The sequence below is a fragment of the Phaenicophaeus curvirostris genome, chromosome Z (assembly GCF_032191515.1).
Source record: "Phaenicophaeus curvirostris isolate KB17595 chromosome Z, BPBGC_Pcur_1.0, whole genome shotgun sequence".
In the NCBI taxonomy this organism is placed as follows: Eukaryota; Metazoa; Chordata; class Aves; order Cuculiformes; family Cuculidae; genus Phaenicophaeus; species Phaenicophaeus curvirostris.
The window spans coordinates 50,127,660-50,148,233 of record NC_091431.1 but is presented as its reverse complement, the minus strand read 5'-3'; the positions used below and the strand labels follow the sequence as shown (position 1 = coordinate 50,148,233).

Below are 20,574 nucleotides of genomic sequence, written 5' to 3'. Positions count from 1 at the left end.
CCTCTGACTGTATCTTGTCTACTTTCTGTTCAGTATTCTTCAGTGACTGAAATTAATCACATTCAACACAGTTCCTTCTTCATCAAGCACCTGACTCCTTCTCACATGCAGTATTCTGTGACAGTTCTCTTGTATCCATAGCTAATTCCCTGGTTGCTGATTCATTTCATCATCCCTTTTGCTTTCAAAAGCTGACAAACATTCAAGCGGAACTCCCACACCTCTCTTTCACCTAAGCGAGAATGTGGATGTTCTGTACGTCCTTCAATTACAAAACCCACATCCTAGTCTATTTGCTCTGAGTTGTACCTTTAGACAAGTTCATCAAGGATATTTACTTACGCTTTATAGTACAGACAAAATGCCATAAAATTCTCTCTTAAATACATTAGTACTGGGACTTTGTTTTCCTCACTGCACCAAATCAACAGCTTCAAAAACTTGTTGGTGAATGTTAACTATATAACTACACCATAAAGTTCAAAAGATGCTTAAATAGTAGCCTGGCTAACTTAGACAATCTATTATTCAGTATTTACATGTACAAACCTAGCACTGTAAGGATTTCCATAGAGGACAGAGGGCTCTAGACATTGTCACTTCAAAGTGGATAAAAAAAACACCCCTTCATACTGCCTTCAAAGTAAAAACCCATGCATCAGTCTTCTGGGAAGACAGTCTTTCCAATATTCTTTCTTTTGCTTGGACATAAAAAGTGAAGCTAACTACCCAATGAACAAAATAACAGACAGAGCAAAACTACCTGCTGAGTGTTCCTGAAGATACCAGAATCATCTTTGTCTCCTGCCAATGCCAATCTCTATCATATGAGCACCAACAGCACCAATACATTCGTCTTTATCCTTCCACAGTGAAGGTATGGCAAGATTTTCGTGGCTCGTGGAACCAAGTGAGAAAAATCATTGAGAGGACTGCCTTTCTTATGAATTACTTTTTTCCTTACCTGACAGAAAGCTTTTGGGGAAAAAACAGCAGCAACAAACAAGCCAAGAAAACCACTCCTTTTAAAGTCAACATCACTCTTTTGCTTTTCCCTGTCCAACAGAACCTAAATACTGTTTTTGTAAACTTATATTCTTGCAGAAAGGTTCCAAAGTGGTATTACAGATTTTTGTCAGTAGAATGGGAAGTATCTTTTAACTAGGAAAAGTAAAATAAGACACAGCCAGATGAACATTTTAGTGCCAAAGATTTTGAAACAACACAAAAAAAACCCGCAGAAAAGACACAGAAATATTCTATGAAAATACAATTACTTTTGAATACCATACTGTTTCAGGAAAATCAGAATTAGTTGCAATTATTATCTAGGCATTTGTTAGTAGAGCTAAAAAGCCTTCAAGATCTTCAAATACTATCCTTCACATTATTAAGCAAAACTAGTAAGTGTAAAATGGCTTCACGCAAATCAGTTAGGAAAAAACACATGAATTTTATTATGAAAATAATTACCAACAGTATCTGTTATTAGACAATGCTTCATAATTGACTGCTGCTATGAAACACAGGAGGCCTCTCTGCTGATCTCAAGGTTAGCTGAGTGGCAGTAACTTCTAACCTAAAAGGATTCTGAATTAAAGCCTTCACAGTACTTAACCTGCCTTAAGTGCATGCATTTTTTTTGCTATGCAGACGATATTTCCAGAAAATACTGATGGAAGATTTCATACACTGGTTCTGCATTAGTGCTGCAAAAGGCTTATTGGTTTGATTTACTGCTATTTCTAATTCTGTTTAAAATATTTGTGTAGCTATACTGACTCATAGCAAGGCACAATGACAAATACAAAGTTGAGGTTTAATATAAATTACTTTCAAAACAGTGGGACAGAAGCAATGCTTTACAAATCCCATCCATCTCCCGCTTGCCTTTGTTTTCAATCAAAAATGTAAATGAAACTACTTAGTAAAGCAATCGAGTCAGGGAATCAAAACAAAATACAGACGGCGAGAAGGACTTATTCACTCCTGAAAAGGACAAAGTCTTTGAAGCAAAGGCAATACTATTTTATTTTACAATTCTGCACTACATTGGATGCCCTTCTAAATATGGCATCCCATCTTACAAAAGCAGTAGGTATATATACTAGTTTTACGCAAAGAAGAGTGTAAGTTCTCAAAGAATGTTTATTTTTTCAGGTTATCCAACCATGCCTAGAGACTCCCTTCAGGATATCTCTTGACCTAAGACAACTACATCTTACAAGACAATTAAGCATATCAATGAATTCTCACAACTCTAACACAGTGTTTATGCTTTCAGATTATTCATCCATGCCTGGAGATTGTCTGCACATAATCTCTTGATACAAGACACATTTCGTAGAATCATAGAATAGTTTGGGTTGGAAGGGACCTTAAAGATCACTCAGTTCCAACCCCCCTGCCATGGGCAGGGACACCTCCCACCAGACCAGGCTGCCCAAGGCCCCATCCAACCTGGCCTTGAACACTGCCACGGATGGGCCACCCACAGCTTCCCTGGGCAACCTGTTCCTGTGTCTCACCACTCTTACAGTGAAGAAATTCCTCCCTATGTCCAGTATAAATCTGCCCCTCTCCAATTTGAAGTCATTGCCCCTTGTCCTATCACCAGAAGCCTTTGTGAACAGTCCCTGCCCATCTTTTATGCAGGCTCCCTTCAGGTACTGGAAAGTCTCTATAAGATCTCCTCGGAGCCTTCTCTTCCCTAAACTGAACAACCCCACCTCCTTCAGCCTGTCCTCGTATGGGAGGTGCTCCAGCCCTCTGATCATCCTCGTAGCCCTCCTCTGGGGCTACACCTCCCTATCCTTCTTAGGCTGAGGATTCCAGAACTGCACCCAATTCTCCAGATGAGGTCTCACGAGAGGAACAAATTTACATTACTAGATAATTAAACACGCAAAGCAGCTGCAGCGAAACGTATCAATTAATTGTCAGAAGACAAAAATAAAAAAAAAAAACACCCAAGCGCAACCCCTTCCAATACTTCCCCGGCGTGTAAAAAGCGAAGGGATCGGGTTGTCTTACACGCATTAACCCGCGTTAGGCCCCGTTAGGGCCCAGGCCAAGGCCCCCGGTTTGTCACAGCTCTCACCGGCCCGGGAGCGATCGCCGTCAACCCCCTCCCCGGCCCGGGGCTGACTCAGCGACGGCCCCGCCGCTGTGAAGGCGCCGGTTCCCGCGGGGGGAGCCACCCTCGGCCCTGGGGCCGCAGCCGCCGCCCGCTCCCCGCGCCGCAAGGGCCCCGCGGCCTCCGCTCACCGCGCCGGCGCCGCCCTCCTCCTCCTCGCCGCCCCGCGCACTGCGCCGGCCGCGCCGCTCGCAGCAAGGGCACCCGGGGCGCGCCCCGGCAGCCGCCGCCATCGCCCGATCGCGCGGCCAATGGCGAGGGCCCGGCACGCCCACCCCGCGCCGCGTCACTCGCTGCGTCGCCGCGGCAACCGCGCCTCGATCAGCAGCGGCGACCACGCCATCGCGCCACGGGCCGCCCGCCAATCGGCCGCCGCGCTCTCCTCTCCGCGCTTCCCCATTGGGCGCCGGGGGGCGACTCATTTGCATTCGGCGATCGGCAGAGCCGCCGGCGCGGGGCCGCCTGCGGGCGAGGGGCTCGGCCGTCGCCCGTGCGGGGGAGCGGGGCTCCCGTCCTGTGCTTCGCGGCTGTAGGCCGGACACAGCATGCCTTTTCCTTGACCTGTGAGTCACGGAAGGATCCCTCATGTCCTTGGCCGCTTGGCCCCGACATTAGTGGCTGGGGTGCATGGCTGCGGCTATCATAGAATCGTAGAATCACAGAATCGTAGAATCATAAAATCACAGACTACGTTGAGTTGGAAGGAACCTTAAAGATCCGACCCCGCCCACCACGGGCAGGGACACTTCCCACCAGCTCAGGCTGCCCAAGGCCCCATCCAGCCTGACCTTGGAACACCTCCACAGATGGGCCATCCACAGCTTCCCTGGGCAACCTGTGCCAGTACCTCACCACTCTCATCATGAAGAACTTCCAATGTCTAGTCTAAATCCACCTCTCTCCAATTTATAGCCGTTGCCCCTTATCCTATCACCACAAGCCTTTCTAAACTGCCTTTCAATACACGATTTCTTTCTTGTTTCAATGAGTAAACAACCTAAACTCTTACATTCTTTCTAACTGCAAGCTGGCCTATAACTGTGTGGGTTAACAAGCTTAGACATCAACAAAACACAACCTGCAAGGACTCGTCTGTGGATGATCAATGCTCTGTCTTTTCCAAAACTGCTTTTTTACATATTGCATTTTCTAGTAGCTGCACGGGGTGCTGTTCTGTGAAGCATCCATGCAATTCTCAAATCATATAATCATCCAACAGTATCCTGGGCTGCATCAAAAGAAGCGTAGCCAGCAGGTCAAGGGAGATGATTCTGCCCCTCTATTCCTCTCTTCTGAGACCTCATCTGGAGCACTGCATCCCGTTCTGGAATCCTCAACACAAGAAGGATATGGAGCTGTTGGAATGGGTCCAGAGGAGGGCTGCAAAGATGATCAGAGGGCTGGAGCACCTCCCGTACACGGACAGGCTGAGGGAGTGGGGGTTGTTCAGTTTAGGGAAGAGAAGGCTCCGAGGAGATCTTATAGAGACTTTCCAGTACCTGAAGGGAGCCTACATAAAAGATGGGCAGGGCCCGTTCGCAAAGGCTTGTAGTGATAGGACAAGGGGCAATGGCTGAGGGCCAGATTTATACTGGACATAGGGAGGAATTTCTTCACTATGAGAGTGGTGAGACACAGGAACAGGTTGCCCAGGGAAGCTGTGGATGGCCCATCCATGAAATCATTCATGTCAGCTCAGTCTGTTAGCTGAAACACAATTTTCATTCCCATCTTCAATGTGATTCTTATAAATCCTAATAACTTAATAGTGTGTGTCCATGTTCCCTGCCAGTTAACATTCACATGTGAGCATCTCACATTTATTTATCTCGAAAGAGTGAAATATTACCAGTGAAATTTCAGGAGCCATTTAATAATACACACAGCAACTGCTATAATCGCATACGGATCTGACTAAGGCACAGCAGAACACAGTTGCAGCAATTATGTATAATTGATAAGTAATTTAAAATGACCTTTAGTAGCTTGCTGCTTTCCACACTTGCACACAGCAGTGTTTTTTTTAATTCTCTGTGATGAATATGATTTGGCAAGTAATAACAATGCTAACTTTATCATCCAGTTCTCCGGGAGCAGGAGTCATCAGTATGATGATATGGAAACTGCAGTCCATACAAGTACATGACACCATGCTGATGGCCACCAGCACTGTTCATACAGATATCGCGGTGGCCTGCCTGCAGCCTACCTTCACACTGACAGAGGCCATAGGCACAACACTGTCCCCGCGGCTGCAGAGATGGGAGAAAAAGCTGAGGCAGAGAGGGTCCACCTGAGGTGAATGTTGCAGTGTTTAACAGATGATCGATCACCTGATGATATACAGGAGCACTACTGCAAACACTGTGAAAATAGGTTCACTTAATTATTTGGTTAACTCAAACATGTTCCTGCTCTTGAACATATGGACCATGCATTGTGCTCAGGACAGCAGATCATAGAATCATATTATGGTTTGAGTTGGAAGGGACCTTAAGGATCATCCAGTTCCAATCCCCTGCCATGGGCAGGAACACCTCCCACTAGACCAGGCTGCCCATGGCCCCATCCAACCTGTCCCTGAAGACTTCCAGAGATGGGGCAGCCACAGCTTCCCTGCTCCAGTGCCTCACCACCCTCATTGTGAAAATTTTTTTTCTTGATATCTGATCTAAATATCCCCTCTTTCTGCTTAAAACTGTTACCCGGGTCCTGTCACTGCACTCCCTGATAAAGAGTCCCTCCACAGCTTTCCTGTGTGCTCCCTTCGGGCACTGGAAGGTTGCCATCAGGTCTTCCCGTAGCCTTCTCTTCTCCAGGCTGAACAACCCCCAACTCTCCCAGCCTGTCCTCATAGCAGAGATGCTCTGGCCCTCTGATAATCTTATTAGTCTGCCACTGGACCCATTCCAACAGTTCCAATCTTTCTTATATTGGGGATTCCGGAACTGGACAAAGTACTCTAAATGGGATCTCCAGAGTGGAATAGAGGGGGAGATGAAGTCAGCTGCTTTACTGTGACTGTGGAAGTACACAGAGTAGAAAAAGGGAGCAATCTTAGATGGCACACACAGGCAGGTATGAGTATGTTCCATGCTTTGTGATGAGTGATGCCCATGACACAGTCAGAAGCTGGAGCCCAGTGCCAGTAAAGAAACCCCAAGCCCTGGCGAAGGTAGGGGGATGGCATCGCCATCTCAGTGGCACTGAAGGGAGAGCTGCCTGTTAGGTTAGTTTGCAGACGGCACTAAGCTGGGAGGAAGTGTTGATCTGCTTGAGGGTAGTGAGGCTTTTCATAGGGGTCTGAACAGGCTGGACCAACGGGCTGAGGCCAATGGGCTGAGGTTCAAAAAGGCTAACGCCAAGGGACACAAAATCCCTGTGCAGTGTTATAGGCTTCCGGCAGAGTGGCTGGAAAGCTGCCTGGAGGAGAAAGACCTGAGGGTGTTGGTTGACAGCCGACTGAACATGAGCCAGCAGTGTGCCCAGGTGGCCAAGAAGGCCAATGGCATCTTGGCTTGTATCAGAAACGGCGTGACCAGCAGGTCCAGAGAGGTTATTCTCCCTCTGTACTCGGCACTGGTGAGACCGCTTCTCAAATCCTGTGTTCAGTTCTGGGCCCCTCCCCACAAGAAGGATGTTGAGGCTCTGGAGCGAGTCCAGAGAAGACCAACAAAGCTGGTGAGGGGGCTGGAGAACAGGCCTTATGAGGAGCGGCTGAGAGAGCTGGGGTTGCTTAGCCTTGAGGAGGCTGAGGGGAGACCTCATTGCTCTCTACAACTACCTGAAAGGAGGTTGTAGAGAGGAGGGAGCTGGCCTCTTCTCCCAAGTGACAGGGGACAGGACAAGAGGGAATGGCCTCAAGCTGCACCAGGGGAGGTTCAGATTGGACATTAGGAAAAAAATTTTCACCGAAAGGGTCATCGAGTACTGGAACAGACTGCCCAGGGAGGTGGTTGAGTCACGGTCCCTGGGGATATTTAAAAGATGGGGCGATGAGGTGCTCTAGGGTATGGTTTCGTGGAGGACAGGGACGGTTGGACTCGATGATCTCAGACGCCTTTTCCAGCCTGGTGATTCTGTGATTCTAACTGCTACAGGCGGGCAGCGCCGCCGTGCCGGAGAGGACGAGCTCTCCCCTCCCGCGGGGACCCCTGATGCGGCTCCGCGGGGCGCCGGGGGGCGCGCTGCCCCGCCCCTGCCCAACATGGCGGCCGCCCACGGGGGGAGCGGCGCGAGCCACGCAGCGGCGGGATGGGAGGGGGAGCGGCGCGCGCGGGAGGGAGAGGGGCGGCGGCGCCATGGGCGAGCGCGGCGGGGGCAGCAGCAGCGACAGCGAGCAGACCCTCGTGGAGGGCTCGGTGGCAGAGAGCGATGTGGAGGAGGAGGAGTTCTGCCGGGGGAGGTTGTGGTGGTGTCGGCAGCGCGGCGGTGCTTCTGGGCTGCGAGTGCTGGGGGACGCGTGAGGGGGGGCAGCGGGCCTGAGGGACTGGGAGCGAGGGGACAAGGGGATGGGGACAAGGGGCCAAGGAGCCGGGGGACTGGGAGCGAGGGACAAGGGGATGGGGGACAAGGGGACATGGGACAAGGGGATGGGGACAGGGAACATAGGGTCAGGGGATAAGGGGGCAGGGGACCGGGTGGCTGGGACAAGGGGCTAGGAGGTTGTGGCCAGCGGACGAGGGGGCAAGGGGCCGGAGGCAAGGGTCTGGAGGACAAGGGGCCAGGTGGACTGACGACAAGGGATGGGGGACAGGGGACAAGGGGGTAGGGGCAAGGAGACAAGGGGCCGGGGGACCAGGGGACAGGGGACAAGAGGACTGGGGCAAGGGGCCAGAGGACAAGGGGATGAGGGGGCAAGGGGACATGGGAGAAGGGGATGTAGGCAGAGGACAAAGGGCCAGGGGATAAGGGTATGGGGGATAAGAGGCCAGGGACAAGGGTCTCAGGGACAAGGGGCCAGGGGCCTGGGGACAAGGGGCTGGGGTACAAGGGAACACGCTCGCCACAGGTACCCCACATGCGGGACCCGCCTCCTGGCCAAGCCTCACATCCCGAAGGATAGGCTTTCTCCTTGTTTTTTCAATCTTTTTTTTAAACTTTTGTTCATCATTCAACAAAGTTGTTCCTTAAATGTGTATTTTCAGCAAAATTTCCCTTCCTTTAATCCTTTTTCTCCACACAGACCAGTTCTATAGGTCTCGGTGCTTCCCAGGTGCTGGAAGTGACCCTGTTTGTGTTCTGTTCACCTCCTGCACATCTGGGCTTTATTTCTGTATTTCTAGTATAAATCTCATTTTCTATTGGAATTTTCCCATAGCTTCTAAGAGCAAAAGGTCTAGTATTGTTTGTTACAACTTTTTGTTTATTTGCTCAGTGGTTCTTTCTGAGTAGTTTACTGTCATTGCTGTTGCTCATACCCTTATGCTATTAAAGGTAATATTGCCAATAAGGAAAAATACAGGTACCATTTGATCTATACTGTATGTAGAAATACCTCTGACATAAATATAGGTCCTTCACTAAGCAGACACTCCTGGAAAACACTTCAGTCAGTGGAAGCAAAATATGCCAGAACCCAACTCATTATATGATTTTGACATTACCTCTTTGATCCTTTAAGTTGTGTCAAAGAATCAAAACTACCAAGCAGCTGTGCTTAGAATGAGTCACAGAATGGTTTGGGATGGAAGGGACCTTAAAGATCATTCAGTTCTAAACTGCTGCCATGGGTAGGGACACCTTTGTATGAACTTTGAGGCCTCATGCTGCTTGGGAATTGTAGAGTGGTGATGCACTTCCTTACCTGAGGTTTCCAGTGCAGGGTGTCAGGTGTATCCTCACATTTTTGGGGTCCTTTTCTGCTGGTGTGAACACTGGCGATGTGCTTGCCCAGTGTGCAGTGAGCAGTGTCCCAGCAGCGGTGGCCAAGAGCTAATAAGATTTGCCAATCCATCTCCTTAGGGAGAAACATTCGATTGACAACAATCCCACAGGCTTCCAGCCGTGTGCACAGCTGCTGTCTACAAACCATTGGTGATGTTGTTTTGAGGCTGAGCTTAGGAAGGCGCTGTCTGCTGCCTTCCCCATCATCTTTTTGCTCCAGCCTTGTTCACAAGGCGTTTCCTAACTAATTGTCTCTAGGTGTTAGAAGCAGAGACAAAGGGTGCACTTGGCTTCCCTTTGAATTTATAGAGCTGAAAAGCACAGCCTACAACTGTCTAACAGCCTTTTTTATTATTATTGTTTTCCAAAGGTTGTCTTTTCTTAATAAGGACATGGCTTCAACATCTGAGGTAATTAACAAAGGTAGGACAGATTATTTTTCCAGTCTCTGTTGGGTTTTTGTATGAACTGTTGCTGTGGATGTTGCCTGAGTCCATGTTATTTAAACTTAAGTGCTGCATGAAGTTCATTCTTACAAGCTTTGTACATATTCCTTTATGATAGCCATCAATTTAGGTTGTATTTTAGAATGTTTAATATTGGAAAAATAGGTTTGGTCTGATTTCTGCATTCTTCATGTGTACTATAACTGAGAATGATGGGCTTGGGAAGTGTTTGAACTATATGTATACCTTTTTTATTTAGATATCTGTATTGTGTTTGAGCAGAATAAGGTAAATGGAATCTAAACACAAGATAATCATGTAAATGGAATCTATACACATAATGGTCCTATGTAACTATGGTTACATGTAATAGTTAAAAAACTCTTAATCTTGTCAGTATCTCCTTTCTTCTTAAATTTAACATACAGAATTTTGGGAGGGCTGTTTAAGTGCTTTGTATTAGGTGTATTATTAAATTACTTCAAACATAAATGCATGTGCACTCATTTACAGCCTTAAATCTCTAATAACTGCCTTAGAGCAGGTTACACGAGTAAGTGTGTTGTAGTTACGTAATAGTTTTACTGGTACCTGCTTGGCATTTTTTACATAGTTTGTTTGACTTGCATCCTGTGCATTTTATTCTAGTCTTATGGGGTAAGACTGCCTATTCTTTAAATCATCCAAGGTGCTCTTAGTGTTCTTCCAAATTTTTTTTTGTCTTTTCTGCCAATTAGAAGACCTGAGTGGACTATCAAATTTTTTATCAACGTTCTCTGAGTTATTATAAATGTTATCTACAGCCCATTGAAATGTACAGGAATTTTTCCTGTGGCTGTCGTTTCCTGGTGCTGCACCTTTCATAGATGCCTGATAGTTTGGTCGAAGGAAAGAAGCATGATCACATTTTGAACTTACCAATGGCTGTCTACTGGAATTAAACCTGGCAACGTTCAACATACATGGTTGAAGGCGTGTTTACTTGACTCATTGTTCAGTTTGTGGCATGGGGATTTGTCTGAGGCTTGGCATATTTTCTTTTTGTTGCTATAAATGTGATAGAGTATGATAATTTTATCATTTTGCCTGTGGTATTTTATATTCAGTAAGTTGGAATTTGTATTTTATTTTCCATTTACTTGTGCAGGTTTGAATAATAGCAATCTGGTGACGAGATACACAATCTGGTGACGAGATTAATTTGACAGTTATTCTATTAATGTCAGTAACAACATTTTGGTTTTGAAACATAGAGGTCCAGCACTAGGGGTTTCACTCGTTTTGTTTTTTTTTTACCCCCGAACAGAAGTTCTTCCTTCGTATAGTCATTAAAGAAAGTATTCCATATAGGAGTACAAATATTTTTTGTGTTCCATTAAATGAATTGGGCAGTTTACCAAAATTGCAGTTGTTAGCTTAAAAAATAAGAGTAAAGATTTAATCTCCAGAATGAACTCAGGAAGGTTTCGAGAACACTAGGTGAAATAAATATTCCTCCCAGCTGCTTTTATTAATTTCTGACTTGTCCTATATTGTAGTTTCAAAATCTAGTTAGATAGACTGTTTAAGAACTTCAGTCTATTGCATATCAGAATTACTGTTTGGTTTTTTTTTTTTAGAAGCTCTTTCTCCAGAACTCTGTATTATACGGAAGATTTCTGATCACACATGTTGTGGGAAGGAAAACCAGGTAAATCTAGTAGGTATAGAAATTATACATCTCCTGGTACACATATCTAACTATTATTTATTTATCAACTCACTTGGCCTCCTGTTCTTTATGTGGAAAAGGGCCTGGTGGCTTGCAGCTGAAATTAATTTTATGGCAAGACAGTTGTCACGTGTGTAGCACGTTCTTTCCATGAAGGTATCAAGCTCTCTTCTTTGGTATTTCATGAGGGTATAACCTTTCAAATTTGAAGAAGAAGCCCTTAGGAAAAATGAAGAGGTTGTGGATCGCAAACTTTTTAGGATGTTCCCTTCAAGAGCTGCAGGATCACCATCTGAGTTAAGCATGCCAAAATAACCCCTTGATTACTCATGAGATTAGCTGTGATGCAATGATTGGACAATTGTTACTTTAAAAAAGGAAGAGATCATAATCTGAAATGCAGAATAAAATGTCTGCTTGCATATGATGAATGTGTAATTACTCTGCTCTATGGATAATTCTGCAATCATTGGTCTACTAATTAGCCTACATTTTAATATATGTGCCCATTTGGTAGCTAGCCCGTAAACTTGGATTCAGTTGACTAGTCAACTTTCCACCTTCGAATGGCATGATAATGAAACAATTAGAAACACAGGTTTCCACACTTTAACTGCAGTTTTTAAAAAAGCTGTGACTGTAGCGCCATCTTCATCGCTGTGGATTCATCAGTTCAAAGACCACTACCTGTGTGTCCTTATTCCAATATAAGAGATTTTTTTAGGAACTAAACTGCTTCCTAGATGGCAACTACACTGGAAAAAGACACTCGCTCTACTAAGTGGATGTTTTTACAGAGCATTACAGAGCTGCAAATAAATTTTATTTTACTGAAAGCATAGGAATCAGTGAACAAAATCAAAAAGATGCTGTAATTTCAAAGGCTTTACTCTGTAAGTTTATTTTGCTGCTTGCAGGTCCCAGGGTTGTTTTGACTGAGGTGTATTTTATCACTGTTTCCTATGGACAGAGAGAATGAAAGAAGTGCCTATTTACTCTCTCCCTTTCTTGTCTGGGAGCTGATCTGACTATCAGCTGCCTAAACTAAGTCTTTAGCTTTGTGGCTGTCACCAGAGCAGCCGGTCTGCAATCCCAGTAAGAGATTCTTCTGAGTCTAAGGACAAATCCCCTGTCCTCAAAAAAGAGAAGTCAGAAAAGCAAAGAAAGCTAGTACATTTGATGGAACTACTATATCTTTTGGGAGACATCTACAGCATGCCACTGGCAGCTTTGTCATGCACAGCATGGAGGCAGTGTAAAATTTAAATATTCAGTGAGTCCTGTGAGTAGTGATATTGGCCTGTCATCCTTGATACTTGCCTATGTAGGTTGCACCTGTGTGGCTCTTGAACAGTTCTGAGAGCCAACATGGAAAGTGCTTATACAGAAGCTTGATTTCTACTGTGTGAACGAATCTTATGTGGGTACAGCATCTTGGTGCAGTGTGGTGTGAGAGCCCTGCAGCCTGGAGTGACTGTGATTTTTTTCAGGAAATGTGACATCTGTTCTAGCTATAGAATCATTAGGTTGGCAAAGACCTTAGAGATCACCAACTCCAGTAGTACCTGTCTATTACTAAATCATGTCCCCAAGCACCTCAACTACCCGCCTTTTAAACACCTCCATGGATAGTGACTCACATCATCTCCCTGGGCAACCTGTTCCAGTGCTTGATAATCCTTTCTGTGAAGAAATCTTTCCTAATGTCCAATCTAGACTTCCCCTGATGCAGCTTAATGGCTGTTCTGTCTTGTCCTACCACGTATCACTTGGGAGAAGAGATCAACATCCACCACTCTGCAACCTCCTTTCAGGTAGTTGTAGAGAGCAACAAGGCCTGCCCTCAGCCTTCTCCGGGCTAAACAACCTCAGTTCCCTCAGATGCTTCTCATAAGACTTGTTCTCCAGCCCCTTCACCAGCTTCATTGCCCTTCTCTGGACACACTCCAGAACCTCAGGTTCTTCGTTACAGTGAGGGGCCCAAAACTGGACCCAGTATTTGAGGTGCAGTCTCACCGGTTGTGAGTACAGGGGCAGAATCACTTGTCTGGTCCTGCTGGCCATGCTGTTTCCGATACAAGCCAAGATGCTATTGGCCGTATTGGCCACGTGGCACATTGCTGACTCATGTTCAGTCAGCTGTCAACCAACACCCCCAGGTCCTTCTCTGTCAAGCAGCTTTGTAGCCACTCTTCCTGAAACTTGTGGCATTGCACGGGGTTTTTGTGTCCCGAGCACTTGACTCTGCACTGGGCCTTTTTAAACCTCATCCCATTGGCCTCAGCCCATTGATCCAGCCTGACCAGATCCCTCTGTAGAGCCCCCCATACCCTCCAGCAGGTCGACATTTCCACCCAGCTTAGTGTTATCTGTGAACTTAACTAAGAGTACACACCATCCCTTCATCTTGATCATTGATAAAGGTATTAAACAGAACTAGACCCGCCACAGTCCTGGGGGACTCCACATGTGACCAGCCTCCAGCTGGATTTAACTCCATTTACCACCTCTCTGGCCTGGCCCTCGAGCCATTTTTTTTTACCCAGCAGAGGGTGCGCCTGCCCAAGCCAATGGCAGCCAGTTTCTCAGGCAGGATGCTGTGAGAAGTAGTGTCAAAGTCTTTACTGAAGTTCAAGTACACTACATTCACAGCCTTTCCCTATCCGTCAAGAGGGTCACTTTGTCATAGAAGGCAATCAGGTTAGTTTGGCCAGATGTGCCTTTTATAAAGCCGTGCTGAGTGAACCTGATCATCAGCCAGCCTTCAGTCCAGTGGGAGCTCCCCAGTCAACCAGGACTGCTGGCAGGTGATGGAAAGACATTTGCCAAGCACCTCCCCCAGCTCCCTTAATACCCTTGGGTGACTATCTAATTTGCCTAGTAGGTCTGTAATCATTTCCTCTTGGGAAATGTTGTTCCAAAGGGTTTTGGCATTCCTTGTACTTCAGGCAATCCTATCTGCGATTCTGCCGTTGAAGAAAAGTAAGACTTTTCTTCCACCAGAGATGCAGTAGGTATACAAACAGGTTTTGTAGGATTCAGGTTCTTTCCGACTGACAGGTCAAGTTATTTCCATTATCTGTTCACACCCTCTTCCATGGCTTGTTCAGACGGGCCCCATGATTCTAAGTTTATGCTTTCACCTTTTTCAGGCTTTTTCTTCACCCATTTTGACAAAGTGCAAAATAAAGTTGTTAGGTGGCATTTACAGCTTCAAAGCATAAGTATTCCTTTTTTTCAGAATGCATCAAGCATCCTTTCTCATAGTTGGCCTTCTAAATAAGTCCTCAAATTAGAAAAACGAGTTTGCAGGGATTCCCTTAACAAAGCAGGAGAGCAGGACAAAAGGCTGTTTGTGGCAGCCAGTGGCCACGAACACCGTTTGTTGTAACCGTTACAGTTTGAGAAGAAGTCTCGACCAATCAGCTAATTTTCCTTAGAACCTAATTTTTAGTGGGCAAAATAGCTCTTCCTTCTTCTGAGATGTAGCTAGTTTATTGAGCTTTAAGCATCCACCTCAATGATGTTAATGAGTCAGAGAGGTTTAAAAGTAGTTCTGCTATCCTCCTGGCCCCACTTGGTCTCTGGATAATATTCTGTGTAAATACCCAAGCTGATTTGTATAAAGGGTGCATTTAACAAAGTCAGTAACTCTCTGCCAGCTATCCCATTGCTTTGTTTTGAAACTACACCAGTCAGTAGTTGTTACACAAACTGTTTGTAAAGAATCTGTTCTGTTCCCAGGAGCCTTTTAGCAGCCTTTCCTCCTGGACCATCTCCACCTGTTGCTTCGCAGGTCATTGCTAAAATTATTCTTACTGGGTTGCTGATACTTTGTGCAGCAGTTTATGCTCACACCAAGATGTTCTTTCCCAGTTTTCCTAGTATTGGGAATATTCTCCACTGTATATCAGTGATTAGTTTAAAATTGCAGCTTGTACGCTGATAGTCCACTATTAACATCCAGTCTTTGGCTCATTGGGAAGAGAACAGTTCTGTCTATCTTAATCATTCCTAGGTTGCCTTAGACTTTACATAAAGGCTTGTTTTTCCATATTAGAGGAGACCTCTCCCTTTTGTACAGTCAAGAGACGCAAAAAGTGTGTCCAAGCTCCTTTTACTGAAGAGTTTGAATTTGGCTGCTGCTCTGACATTAGCTCTCTTCTTGCCCACGTGCCCTTTCCTATGCCTTTATGTGGCAGCCCTACCACTTAGAGCTTGCTGATGTGAAGACTTTGTCATCTGAGTTCCCTAATTCTGCCTTTTGCAGGGATATTGAGGGTTGTATACTGAAGTCCACAGTCTCTTGAGCAGCATCATGTCTTATTTAATTAGAAGAGGGAGTTGTTACAAAAGATCAAAACTGGGAGTTAAAATAAAAATACCTTGTGTTTTGGTCTTTGGACATGTTAAACACCTGAAGTTTAAAGCAACCATATCTTAGTTGCATAGGTGTATTTTCCTTTTGGGTGAATTTTGACTTTCATAATCCTGATCTATTGTTCAACATTTTTCTCAAATTTCACACGCACAAAAATACCTGAAGTGGAATAGCTTTTGTATCTTATTAGTAACGTGTAAAGATGTGATGTAAGAATTTAATATCCCAACTTAATTACAGAAGGAAGAAGATAAGCATGTGTTAAGGCAGATAAAATAAATAATTACTTTGTTTACTAATTTGTTAATTTTTTTTTCATTCAGATACCTGAAGAGGCACACACATCTGACCAGTCTCAGTCTCTACTGCAGTGAGTATAATATGCACATGAATTCCAGTCAGGCAAATATAATTAAACAATTCTCTTATACCTCTATTTGTATGTTATTTTATTCTCAGTGTTCTATTGTGAAGCAGTTTTCTTGTCTGCTTAGTGAATGGCCTATATTTATCTCGGAGGTAATTCTGTGTTTAATATGGGTCAAATGGTACCTGTGTTTGTTCTTATTGACGATATTACCTTTAATAGTATAAGGATATGAGCAACAGGAATGACAGTAAACTACTCAGAGAGAACCACTGAGCAAATGAACACAAATTTCTGATAAACAATACTAGAACTTTTGTTCTTAGAAGATTCCATCAGAAAAGGGATTTGTAGTAGAAATACAGAAGGAAGTCATAAAAAAATAAGAAGGGCCATTTTTCACTTAGAAAATGAATGTACAAAGCCTAGCTAGCTGTACTTAGGACATCATGGAAGTCTTCGTTACTGCATGTCCTTATAAAGAGAAGTACGCCTCTAAACTAACTGCGGTTGTTTCCGCAAACAATTATAAGTACAAAAATGCATAAATAAACAAACTCGAAAGTACTGTAGAAATCTTCTTAAGCTCAGCGCATTACAGTTCTTTCTGAATGAGAACTTTCTTTTGTACATTCTAGGGTTTGGATAAACTCTCCATCACTTACTGAAAATATTTCTGGGCCTGTTTTTTCACCAAATGCTGTAGTAGAGGGGCAGCAAAATAATTCTATAGGTATGTTGCATTTTGTACAAAACTGAAATTTGCTCTAGCTGTGGTAAAATCATTTGAGAAGCTGAAGATGAGTATCTGTGGATGTTTATTTAGAATCTGACTATGTGTGGCCTTTACAATAGTTGTTTAGTTTTCATAGTTGTCTTGGACTGCAAGTTATGTTTTTATAAACATTCTGTTATATTTTTTTTAAGAAATAACTCTTTTCCCAAGCCATAGTATGTTTCCATCTTAAAATTATCTCATTACTGTGCCATTTTCTGACAAAAGTTATAGGCCACATGATACTCAAGTGCCATGTGGATGTTTAAGATAATGGGATACCCACTACCCATCGTTGAGGGCTTCTACGTACTTCTTACTAATATTAGAATCAAAGATACTTTTAAGAAAGGAGAAAGAAAAGTGCTACTGGTCATTCATTCCCCAGATCCATCTGTCACCTGCTGCTGCTTCAGTTGTACTTCTGTTCCTCTATGCTTCTAGCAGTGCAGGACTGCCCCATCAGTTTTGCTGTCTGCCTGTTTGAGCTGATTTTTGCTTACCCCATAGAAAACAATTCACTTTATTTCTGATTAGGAAATTCCCAGGAGGTCACATCCATGTCAAAACATGGTGATGGGAGCTGGGTGGTGTGTGGGACCAGCCCTTCTCACAGGTGTTAAATTATTGGATTGTTTTAGCTCTATTGTCTAATTGCATTGCAATTACATAGGGCAGAGTATAGGTCTCATCGTGTTGAATGGGTGGCAGTTCCATCTGCTGATAGTCTTTGGAAACACAGGCCTCTAAACAGCAGTGGACAAATGTGACAAAATAGTCCTGGAATATAATTTGGTGACTAACAGAGCCTAACTAGAAAACTGATTATTAGTTCCACTTAGGGAACATGACTATAGGAATTTAAGGTTTAAAACTTCAGCCTTATTCAGGAATTAAGCCATTTTGTTTCAGGAGTTTCAGAAGTCGAATTCAGTGATAGTACAACTGAAATACTTGTTTACTCTCCTAAATTTAGATGTCAAACTGAATGGATTTCAGGAAGATTCAGAAGAAAAGGTTAGTCTACTTTTACAACTGAATGTAAATATGAATATAAAATTTAATTTTATTTAATTTAGAGATCATTAGGGAATATTTTAGTGAAAAGTGTCCATTTCATTAATTTAGAACAGCAGATACATAGTTGTTGAAAATTTTTTTACCCAGCATAGGGTGTGCCTGTCCAGGGCCATGGCAGCCAGTTTCTCAAGCAGAATGCTGTGAGGAGTGGTGTCAAAGGCTTTACTCAAGTCCAGGCACATTACATCCGCACTCTTTCTGTCATCCATCACGTGGTCACCTTGTCATAGAAGGCGATCAGGTTAGTTTGGCAGGACCTGCCTTTCACAAACCCATGTTGACTGGGCCTGATCACCTGGTTGTCTTGTGTGTGCTGAAGGTATCCAGAGGGTGGTGGTCAGCAGCTCGATGTCTGAATGGAGATCAGTGGCAAGTGGTGTGTATTAATATGTTGTATTAATATCTTCATCAATGACATAGTGGTATTAGATACACCTTCAGCAATGGTAGATGGCGCCAAGGTGAGCAGTGTGGTTGACATGCCTGAAGGATGGGATGCCGTGGAGAGAGACCTGGACAAGTTTGAGAAATAGGCCCATGTGAACCTCATGAAGTTCAACAATACCAAGTACAACGTCCTCCACTTGGGTTGGGGCGGCTCCCGGAATCAGTACACTCTGGGGGATGAAGGAATTAAGAGTAGGCCTTCCAAGCAGGACTTGGGGTACTGGTGGGTGAAAAGCTAGACATGAGCTTTCAATGTGTGCCTGCAGCCCAAAAAGCCAGCTGTATCCTGGGCTGACTGAAAAGAAGCGACCTGGCCAGCAGGTCAAGGAAGGTGATTCTGGCCCTCCACTCTGGTGAGACCCCACCTGGAGTACTATGTCCAGTGCTGGAGTCCTGCGCACGGGAAAGACGTGAACCTGTTGGAGAACATCTTGGGAGGGGTGCACAAAGATGATCAGAGGGGTGGAACACCTGCCCTGTGAAGCAAGGCTGAGAGAATTGGGGTAGTTCAGCCTGGAGCAGAGAAGGCTCTGGGGACATGTTACTGTGGCCTTTGCGCACTCAAAGGGGGCCTATAAGAAATATGGGAACAGACTGTTTATCAGGTCTTGTAGCTATAGGATAAGGGGTAATGATTTTAAACTAAAAGAGGGTAGATTTAGAGTGGATATAAGGAAGAAATTGTTTACAGTGAGGGTAGTGTAACACTGGTGCAGGTTCCCCAGAGAGGTGGTAGATGCCTGCATCCCTGGAAACACTCCAAGTTGGGTAGGATGGGGCTGTGAGCAATCTGATCTAGTGGAAGATGTTCATGCTTATTGCAGGGAGGTTGGACTAGATGACCTTTAAAAGTCCCGTCCAGCCCAAACTGTTGTATGATTTCATGATCTTTCTGATGAGGACAGGCCAAGAGAGCACAGTCTGTTCAACCTGGAGAAGAGAAGGCTCTGAAGAGTCTTACCAATGTGTTTGAACACCACCAGGGGGATTGAAGAGGAGGGAATCAGTAGTGCCTGTTGACAGGGCAAGAGGCCATGGGCACAGATAAAGAAATCCCATTTAAATGCGTAACTCCACTTCTAACTGTGAGGATGGTCAGATACTGGAGCAGGTTGCCCAGAGAGGTTGTTAATTCTTTACCTGTGGAAATACTCAGAACCTGACTGAATGTAGTCATGGGAGTTTTGTGAACAGCAGTCACAATTAAATGTTGAATTTCAGTTGTCATTTTGATTTTTAGGATCTTGCAAAATTAGTCATTTATGTCTGCCTTATGCTTCTCCAGTAATATAAATTATAAGTTTCACCTGCCATTGAACAGATGCACATAGCTCTTTTCTTAGAAAATTTATAATCTACATGCATGCTGTTTATGCCACAGTTCTATGAGCACAGAAAGTTATGCCAGTGGATTTTTTTCCAATTTTCTGAAGTCTGCACAAATTAAAAAGAAGCTGTAATTCAATACAGCAAAATAAAAAGTCTTGAGTACTTAAAAAGGAACAATTAGCTGCACAGGTACAAGATAGTAAGAACTACACTGGGGAATAAATTTTCAGTGAAGAATCAGGGATTTGTAATGGCTTACAAAATGAACAGTGGCTAAAAGATCCTTTCACTGCTCAGTATGGCCACTTGCTGGCAGCAACAGTCTAAAAATGTATTGAAAGAAATTACGATCCACTGTTACTAGGCAACACCGCTATTTTACACGAGCATTACATAGAAGAAAAAATGTTTTAGGTCTACTGAGGCATCTGATTTTCTCCTGCAAAAACACTGGACAGGGAAAAAGATAAAAACCCTGTTCATTTGTATAAAAGTAGGTGCACCTGCTGATGTGTCTCAAAGTGGTTAGAAAACCGGTAGCAGTATTACTTTTCTAAGAACCGTTATGGTTTTGTGGCTCTGTACTCTGTGGAAACCCAAATGTGCAGCCTCCAGACATATTCCTAAGGTTTTGGACTGAAGCTTGTGAGGCAGAAATGCTCCATACCGGTTTTGGAGCTACATAAACACATAATTAAAACTCGTATATTGTGTGTTACTAACTATTCTTTTTAAATTATTGTGAATGTGTTCACTTTCATTGTTTATAAGTGACAGAAATTTTTAATGCCTTATTTTTAAAGTCTGCTAACACCCTCAGATCATTGGCAATGGCATTATATCTTTGACTTTATAACAGATTTAGTCTCTTGTACTCTGGATTTTCACTGCTAGGGAAGTCAACAGCTGAAGTGCTCTACTTTTGAAACTGAAACCTCAGTGTAACCCTTTGTATGAGTTCTTAGGGAAGGCTAAGTAAAATAAAGAAGATATATCTGTATATATAGGTGACTTAT

The 20,574-nt window shown here is 44.2% G+C and overlaps 1 protein-coding gene across 1 annotated transcript in view; it reads left to right on the top strand.

Annotated features, from left to right (window-relative positions):
* Nucleotides 1-7,437: 7,437 nt before the first annotated feature.
* The window catches only part of ANKRD31 (ankyrin repeat domain 31), a 61,490-nt gene continuing 48,353 nt past the window's right edge, over nt 7,438-20,574 (top strand). Inside the window, exons 1-6 of the mRNA XM_069881149.1 lie at nt 7,438-7,541; nt 9,393-9,445; nt 11,088-11,167; nt 15,884-15,930; nt 16,566-16,660; nt 17,679-17,719. Coding sequence (XP_069737250.1) covers nt 7,438-7,541; nt 9,393-9,445; nt 11,088-11,167; nt 15,884-15,930; nt 16,566-16,660; nt 17,679-17,719 — 420 coding nt within the window. The remainder of the gene's footprint in view (nt 7,542-9,392; nt 9,446-11,087; nt 11,168-15,883; nt 15,931-16,565; nt 16,661-17,678; nt 17,720-20,574) is intronic.